This window comes from Pieris napi, chromosome 15 (genome assembly GCF_905475465.1).
Source record: "Pieris napi chromosome 15, ilPieNapi1.2, whole genome shotgun sequence".
NCBI classification, from domain to species: domain Eukaryota; kingdom Metazoa; phylum Arthropoda; class Insecta; order Lepidoptera; family Pieridae; genus Pieris; species Pieris napi.
Window position 1 is genome coordinate 6,733,486 of NC_062248.1, and position 9,104 is coordinate 6,742,589.

At 35.5% G+C, this 9,104-nt stretch overlaps 1 protein-coding gene and 1 non-coding gene across 2 annotated transcripts; both read left to right on the forward strand.

Annotated features, from left to right (window-relative positions):
- The first annotated feature begins 1,476 nt into the window (after window positions 1–1,476).
- On the forward strand, window positions 1,477–3,952 carry LOC125056401 (60S ribosomal protein L3). Its single transcript, XM_047659466.1, has 7 exons — window positions 1,477–1,610; window positions 1,900–2,092; window positions 2,202–2,370; window positions 2,578–2,900; window positions 3,010–3,189; window positions 3,283–3,461; window positions 3,730–3,952. The coding sequence occupies exons 1-7, from the start codon at window positions 1,608–1,610 to the stop codon at window positions 3,919–3,921; spliced, it is 1,239 nt and encodes a 412-aa protein (XP_047515422.1). The 5' UTR covers window positions 1,477–1,607; the 3' UTR covers window positions 3,922–3,952.
- Window positions 1,752–1,832, forward strand: LOC125056991. Its single transcript, XR_007118148.1, has one exon. It is a non-coding gene; the product is annotated as a small nucleolar RNA U43 (small nucleolar RNA).
- Window positions 3,953–9,104: the final 5,152 nt, after the last annotated feature.

Consider the following 9,104-nt stretch of genomic DNA (forward strand, 5'->3'; position numbering starts at 1 on the left):
TAAGAAGTTGCAAGTTAAAATTTAGTTGCAACTAAACAAGGTAGAATAGAATTTTGTCTATTTTTCGGTTAAGTTGGTGGGCGTGGCTAATCACTTGACACGTTTGGACAGGCAAAATTTAGTTAAATTTAAGTGAAAAGCATAAGCTGGCGGAGTCATTGCAAAGCTATGCTTTTGCTTTCGGCGCTGGAAGCTCAAAAACATATCCAAAACTATTTGTCCGATATTCGTATACAACAATTAATGAATAGTAGTAGAACCCCTTCCCCAATGAATAATAGTAGCCGTTTTACTCCTTCGCCTTCTTCAAATACGTATTACGTTGAGTCCCCAGAACCTTCACAATCATGTATTGGAGCATACAATACAGTAAATCCCCAATCAGGAAGAGAAAATCCTATAATATTTTGTTCTGTGGTCGTCCATCTTGAGCGAATAAATGAGTTTAACTAATTATTTAGTATTTTTACGTGTAAACGGTTACTTAAAACTTAGTTAAGACTTGGCAACTTAATACGTGTAAATCAGCCTATACTTATAGGTAATGTTTCTAATACAAGTATGAATTCTCTATATTATTCCGCCTCCATATATGCGCGTCCTCTTCCATCGCTGGCAGAATAAATACTGACGCGATAAATATCGAGCAGAGACTAGACGCTCGATATTTATCGACGATAATTGATACGGATCGTGGATTTTTAGATTTCTAGAAATCCAGCGATCCGTATCACGGATCGTGATACGCATGTACTACACATCGTAATTTTGGATCACGATCCAAATATCACGATAAATATCGAGCGTGTAGCATTCGCCAATGTGGTTTTAACTTTCTAACATAACTTTCCAATATGGACCATCGATTTGAATGCCCATATTTTTTTTGTAAATAGTACTCACTAAAAGAAAAGTTTTGCAAAGTTTTAAGTTGCTTTCCGCACTTACGGTTCATGAGATACATTTATTTTTACTTTCCATACAAATGGGCAAATAACACGCCATAACATAATAAATTTGACAAATAATTAGGTAGGTTAGTGTTGTTTTCGAAAAATTTGAAAATATCGATACTTTAAAGTGTTTAAGTACTTACTTTATTTCCCAAATGTTGTATTCAAAAAGTACCCAAAACCGAATCAGATAAGAAAACAAACGTCACTCAGAATAGACTTTTAAGACGAGTATATATATATATGTTTTTTTCCTTGAGCGATTCTATAAGAATATAAATTAATTACTCTTGTTTGTAAAAAATTAGCCAATTATCTAACAAAGATAAAAATGGGTTGTGATTTATAACAAGATAGAACTTCCCATAAGCTAAAAGGTCGCAAGTGCTAGTTGTTATCAGTTAGTTGGACAAACCTTAAAATGCAACTTTTGTTACTTGTAAGCTAGTGTATAAAACTATACAATATTTATATTAATTGTAACTTTTACGATTACACTCTTTCAATAAATCAATTTTATGACTTGACACACTCTACATTCTTATATTCTAGGATAGTCTGTGTCCCTGAAATGTCAAAACTGACAATTAATTCAACTCATAATCATAAATCGTAAATTTATATTCGTCCATTTTGTTGCGAACATCTGAAGCGATGGTAAGCGAACTATGGAATTGTCCATATTTATTTTAAATCATTAAATATTTGTTTAATCATTTTCTTTTATAACGTTTTAAATGTTACTTATATTTATTAAACTCACTTTTGTTCATTTTACATTATATTTTAGTACAACAAATGATGATAATAAATCTCTTTAAATTTATACGGTTAGAACCTGAATCTTATGTGAAGATTTTACTAGGGCGGACTGATGTATTAACTAAATGTAATCAGAACTGATTGAATTATTTAAGAAGCTAATTCACATATTTTTGCCTTCTAGTCGCATAGAAAGTTTTCGGCACCTCGTCATGGGTCTATGGGATTCTACCCTAAGAAGAGGTCCCGTCGTCATCGTGGAAAGGTGAAGGCGTTCCCTAAAGATGATCCCAGCAAACCAGTCCATCTTACAGCATTTATTGGTTACAAAGCTGGTATGACCCACGTGCTTCGTGAACCTGACCGTCCGGGTTCAAGTAAGTACACCATTATCTTAAACTATATTGTTTGTTTGATTTATCTGCGTATTGTTTTATTTTGAAGGAGTTGAGAGAATGTAAAATTTACTATAATTGAAATTGTTAGAGATCAACAAGAAAGAAATTGTGGAAGCGGTTACAATCATAGAGACGCCTCCTATGGTATGTGTTGGCGCTGTTGGTTACATTGAAACACCTCATGGTCTTCGTACATTAATGACCGTCTGGGCCGAGCACATGTCAGAAGACTGCCGTCGTCGCTTCTACAAGAACTGGTAATTCACATTACTTTATTTCGACTAGCTATCACATTAACATTATTATTTATTACTATAAAGTACTAATTATACTTTTAAAGCTCTCCTCTCATAGATGAGGGCATACTGAAATATGCTCTGTGCATATTGTTGCCAATTTGTCTCCGCTCAACGATGAGGCTTTTGGCTATTTCTTTACAGCACCTTTGGTTTATGATAATCCAGGTACAAGTGCAAGAAGAAGGCCTTTACCAAGTCAAGCAAGAAATGGCAGGATGAGTTGGGTCGCAAGTCTATTGAAAAAGATTTTAAGAAAATGGTCCGCTACTGCAGTGTTATCAGAGTTATTGCCCACACTCAAATGAAGCTCCTTAAGCAACGCCAGAAGAAGGCTCATATTATGGAGATTCAAGTAAATGGAGGCACCATTGAAGACAAAGTGAAATGGGCTCGTGAACACCTAGAAAAGCCCATCCCCATTGATTCTGTATTTACACAGGATGAGATGATTGACTGCATCGGTGTGACTAAGGGTAAAGGATACAAAGGTGAGTTATACTTTTTCAATTATTTCTGTGTTTATGTTGACTTAAATTTCAAAATTTAATTTATTGCTAACTTAAATCCCTCATCGTCTAAACATGTTCTTATTTACAGGTGTCACGTCTCGTTGGCACACAAAGAAACTGCCGCGTAAGACACACAAGGGTTTACGTAAAGTTGCTTGTATTGGAGCGTGGCATCCTTCAAGAGTATCATTCACTGTTGCCCGTGCTGGTCAAAAGGGATACCACCACCGTACTGAAATGAACAAGAAGATATACAGAATTGGGCAAGGTATGTTACAAAATTTTATGACAAATTTGAAATGTAAGTATGACGACATATATCATCATTTTCTAAGTGATACTTAAATAAATATTATTTTAGGAATCCACACCAAGGATGGCAAAGTTATCAAAAACAATGCCTCAACTGAGTACGACTTGTCTGAGAAGTCAATCACTCCTATGGGAGGTTTCCCTCATTATGGTGAAGTGAACAATGATTTTGTAATGATCAAGGGTTGCTGTATGGGACCTAAAAAGCGTGTTATCACATTGAGAAAAGTAAGTACCGAATAAGATAGTTTTGAAATTTCATTTAAAATTGCATCTGGCAAAAATGATTTAATCAGATAATTTAGCCCTCCACAAACAAGCAAGTAAATGAAGCTTAATATAGTTTTTAATAATAAGATGTTTTATAACTGTTTATTTATTCATATAAAATATTATATAAAACTTATTTTAAATAAAGAAATATTGTTAATTAATGTCCCAAAATAAAAAAAAATCTAATTCTACAATTTAAAATGGTACCTAATTTTTTTTTCAGTCTTTAAGAGTACACACTAAGAGGGCAGCTCTTGAAAAGATCAATCTGAAATTCATTGATACATCTTCCAAGTTTGGTCACGGTCGCTTCCAGACGCCGGCTGATAAGGCTGCGTTTATGGGTATTCTCAAGAAAGATCGCATCCGTGAGGAAGCAGCTGCTACAGCCACCGCGGCCCCTGCCCAGTCATAGATATTCCTTGACAAATATATTGATAAATCTATTTTGTGTTTTATTATACAGGTTGTCCCAAAAGTCGACGTCAAGTCGAAATTTTCTCATAGGTAATGGCCACACCAGTTATCAGAAAAATTAAAAAGAAAATTAAGTTCTGTATTTTTGAAGTTATGGAAATTTTCCTTTTATTCCTGAAAATGAACACCATGTGACAGTTTTTTCATTCCTGTTACAAATATTTACTTTTTGCCAATTTTTTTCTCTTATGTCATCCCGAATAGTGCTTTATGTAACCTATGATCCTAAATCCTGTGCCGATCACTCCAACTTGTAGGAAGATGTCATTTTATACCGTACCAAGTTTTCAAAATTAATTTTTCGCACTAGTTAAACTGATCGTCCTGAAAAAATAAAGTACTACAGTTTGGCAAGCAGCTTTAAAAGTTCGCGCATTTAATAAGGATTCTAACGTGGTATAACATTACTTCATTATTTCTTATGGCCGATTTACATTATCTTAGTGTTTAGGAGAGTGCTTTAGTACAACTTGAAAGGCAAGTTCTTTAGCGTAGCGTCTACTTAAGCAAGTAGCGTTTACATGTTTCAACTAAAGTACTATCCTAAAGCACTCTGCTAAACACTAAGATAATGTAAATCGGCCATAAAAAATTTTTTTGTTAAACAAAGTCTGTTTTTAAAAATTTCTCTGGAATTACAAAAAACGATTGTAGTGTATAGTTCGGTAATCGGTTATCGAAAGCTGGCGGGTTCACAGTACTCACACTAATACAATTTCACATACAGTATGTTTTAAACTATGATTTTTTTGCCATGCTATACATTTTAGTCCACTCTGGTTTTAGTAAGGTTGGGTGGGTTGTAAATAAATAAAAATGTGTCAAATACATATAAATATTAGGTGCATACGAGGGTGGATTCAAAAGTTCTAAGCCAGACCAAGAACGTGAAAGAGTAGTTCGTGTAAATAATTTTTCATTTTGCGACATAAGCTCCATCTTTTTTTTTTTTTTTTTACTTGGGGAAATGCATTGCGCATACCCCACCGCGGTGCGACTGCTTAGTGCGGGAGGGTTATGTGGGACTCGCGAATGTGCCACCCACTAAAACCCCAAGGTGCCACCAACAATCGCCTTAGGCGGGATGCGGTAACAGCAGAGCCTTGTCCGCTTATAAGCTCCATCTAGCTCAACACACTTCACTTTTACTTCACTAACTATTCTTTCAGTATTGAGAAACCCCAGTCGCATCTGATGTCAAATTAAATATAACATTTTTTCATTAATTTGTTTTTATTAAGATGCTTAAAATAATTAAAAACATTGTGCACCATTTCACGAGATTGCCCTAGTAATGTTTGAAAAAAGATCAACATGTATAAAATAATAATCATACAAAACAGTAAAGATCAACATAAACAGTAGCAAAAGAAAAACAATAACTGTCTCTTTTATACTCATAAGCTTGAGCGAGCGCGAGAGAGACGGACAGTCTTTTCGTGATGTATTTGTGATTGTATTTCAGTTTGACATCACGTCTGGCGCTTATTCACAGACACTACACAAGCACAAAGTGTAAATGTGTTGAAGCCGCCAGCTTTAGATAACATACCTATACCCAAAGCGTTCCTAATAACCACAGCGTGGTTTAAATAAGATGGCGTAAAGTGTGAGCGAGACAGATAGTGACGCTACTTATTGCTATTGATACACGCACTACAGGTCAGTACGCAACGCTCCTTCGTTTACTACGTATCTTTTCGTATTCGCTGGTGTTATTTTGTGTTCTAACTACTTTGGCTTCGTTTACAGACTTGTTTGCTTGTGATTTGGATTTTACATTTGTGATCTACGACGACCTTTACTTTTCCCTGGACTTACGTGTTATTGTGTATTTGTACCATACCATGGCTACGTACACTACACAGGAATATGCTAACATGCACCTCATTTATGGGGAATGTTTATGTAATGCCAGTGAAGCCGCTAGACGGTATCGCGAGAGATACCCTAATGCAGATCGCTATCCGGATCACAGAGTTTTTACCAATGTGCACCGTCTACTGTTCTCTGAGGGCCGACTGCCAAACCAAGTGCACGTTGAAGGTAGAATTTCACTACCCTACGAGGCAGTTGTCCTTCAAGCAGTTGATGAGGATCCAAGTTGTTCGGTACGTGGAATTGAGGCCAGCACAGGTGTGCCCAAAAGTACAGCTCACCGAATACTACAGCGGAAGCGGAAGCAGTAGAATTTAGACGATCTTTTTTAAGGAAATGTCGAGCCTGTATTGCAGCTGAAGGACGGCAATTTGAACATCTTTTATAAAAAAAGTAATAAATCTAATCATAAAAAAAAACTGTCTATTTTACTTATTTGCGTCCGTATGTCATAAGCGTCACTATCTGTCTCGCTCACATTTTATGGAATGTCTCTCTCCATCTTATTTAAACCACGCTGTGGTCATTAGGAACGTTTTGGATGCGCTAGAATCATTTTAGTAGGAGAGCTGGCACCAATTTTTGGGCAGGTATTTGAGGCAAGCTGAAAACTTGTCACATACCTCTCCTATTATATTCCAACACGGAATTGCAGACCTGGCTGGTGAGTAGAGGGGCTAAATCAACCCCTACATTTTTAAAAATATTATTTTTTTTTCCCCCAAAAATATATTTGAGGCAATACGCAATTTATATATGTTGCAGCTTAATAAATACGAAAAAAAATAAGCCAGACAATTTAATCGGGGCTGTAACATTGCCAGACGCGTGCAAAAATTTTTTGCAAAAAATTATAAAAAATGTTTTTAGGCAGCTTGAAATTTTAATGGAATGTTATTTATAACTATAAAATTAGATTCCCAAAAAGACAGATCATTTCGGTAGGGCTTTCTACCTGCCAGGTGATCAAACAAATAATGGATGAGTACGGGCCTGTACTACTATAGACAAGCTGTAGTGTGAGAGAGAGCGCATATCGACAGCTGTCTTCGTTCTTGCTTGCCGCGTTACTATTGGCCACGTGACTTACAAAGCCGACACTGAAAATGATCCTTTCAGAAAAAAAATTAAAAATTGTGATCCCTCTACTTTACCTCCATGCAAATCTGAATTAAAACAACATCTTTTAAGAACGCAATATATAACAAGCATTTGGAGAAATGCATATTTACGATTCCCTGCAATTCCGTGTTGGAATATAATAGGAGAGGTATGTGACAAGTTTTCAGCTTGCCTCAAATACCTGCCCAAAAATTGGTGCCAGCTCTCGGACCATTTGTTGTAATTTCAAAGAGATTGTTAAAAACAGACTTTGTTTAACAAAAAAAAATTCTTATGGCCGATCTAAGAAATAATGGACTCAGTGTTATACCAATGTAGAATCCTTATTAAATGCGCTAACTTTTAAAGCTACTTGCCAAACTGGAGTAATACATTTTTTTTTCAGGACGATCAGTTGAAGTAGTGCGAAAATTAATTTTGAAAACTTGGTACGGTATAAAATGACATTTTCCTAAAAGTTGGAGTGATCAGCACAGAGTTTAGGATCATAGGTAACATAAAACACTATTCGGGATGACGTAAGAGAAAAAAAATTGGCAAAAAGTAAATATTTGTAACAACAGGAATGAAAAAACTGTCACATAGTGTGCATTTTCTGGAATAACAAAAATTATCCATAACTTCAAAAATACATGACTTATTTTTTTTTTCCTGATAACTGGTGTGGCATTACCTATGAGAAAATTTCGACTTGACGTCGACTTTTGGGACACCCTGTATACTGAGTGCCTTTAAAAATAACATTTGCCTCTATCGTCATCATTTATCTGAAATATAGGTATGTTAACTAAAGCTGGCGGCTTCAACACATTTACACTTTGTGCTTGTGTAGTGTCTGTGAATAAGCGCGAGACGTGATGTCAAACTGAAATACAATCATAAATACATCACGAAAAGACTGTCCGTCTCTCTCGCGCTCGGTCAAGCTTATGAGTATAAAAGAGACAGCTATTGTTTTTCTTTTGCTACTGTTTATGTTGATCTTTACTGTTTTATATTATTATTATTTTATACATGTTGATCTTTTTTCAAACATTACCAGTCCAATCTCGTGAAATGGTGCACAATGTTTTTAATTATTTTAAGCATCTTAATAAAAACAGTTTAATGAAAAAATGTTATATTTAATTTGACATCAGATGCGACTGGGGTTTCTCAATACTGAAAGAATAGTAAGTGAAGTAAAAGTGAAGTGTGTTGAGCTAGATGGAGCTGATGACGAAAAATGAAAAATTATTTACACGAACTACTCTTTCACGTTCTTGGTCTGGCATTGAACTTTTGGATCCACCCTCGTATGCACCTAATATTTATATGTATTTGACACATTTTTATTTATTTACAACCCACCCAACCTTACTAACCAGAGTGGACTAAAAGGTATAGCATGGCAAAAAAATTATATTTTGAAACATACTGTATGTGAAATTGCATTAGTGTGAGTACTGTGAACCCGCCAGCTTTCCATAACCGACCTATACTCTTTTACGTTCTTGGTCAGGCTTCGAACTTTTGGATCCACCCTCGTATGCACATAATATTTATATGTATTTGACACATTTTTATTTATTTACAACCCACCCAACCTTACTAAAACCAGAGTGGACTAAAATGTATAGCATGGCAAAAAAATCATATTTTGAAACACACTGTATGTGAAATTGCATTAGTGTGAGTACTGTGAACCCGCCAGCTTTCGATAACCGACCTATACCTATTTGATGGTAGTAAATTTCATTATCTCTTAAACTGCCTTCAAGAAGCGACGGTTATTTAAGAACTCTTGGATTAACTAGGCTTAAAACCTTAATACCTCATCTTAGCAGAAACCTTAATTTTAATGTAGTGGACACCTCTTCCTCTACCAGGCGGCCAAGTTAGGTTAGTGATAGGGCCGTCTTAAAACTAGGCCCTTAGAAAGTAAAAAAGCGAATTATAATATTTTTTTACTAAGCACGGCCATTCATATAGGCAATGTCATTAATGATATTAGAATGCTGTATGACATGATTTTCGTAAATGACTGCTCGACGATAATTAACTGCAAAAAATAGCCTGGTACAAATGGTTGATTTTTTTTAAATCAACGTTTTCGCGTCGGTATGGCGCGTGGCGGGGGGC

Excerpts from the sequence above, each read along its gene's own strand:
- LOC125056401 (XM_047659466.1), top strand. Across the intron at positions 2,901-3,009 it reads TAAGGGTAAAGGATACAAAG|GTGTCACGTCTCGTTGGCAC; the intron begins GTGAGTTATACT and ends TCTTATTTACAG. Across the intron at positions 3,462-3,729 it reads GTGTTATCACATTGAGAAAA|TCTTTAAGAGTACACACTAA; the intron begins GTAAGTACCGAA and ends TTTTTTTTTCAG.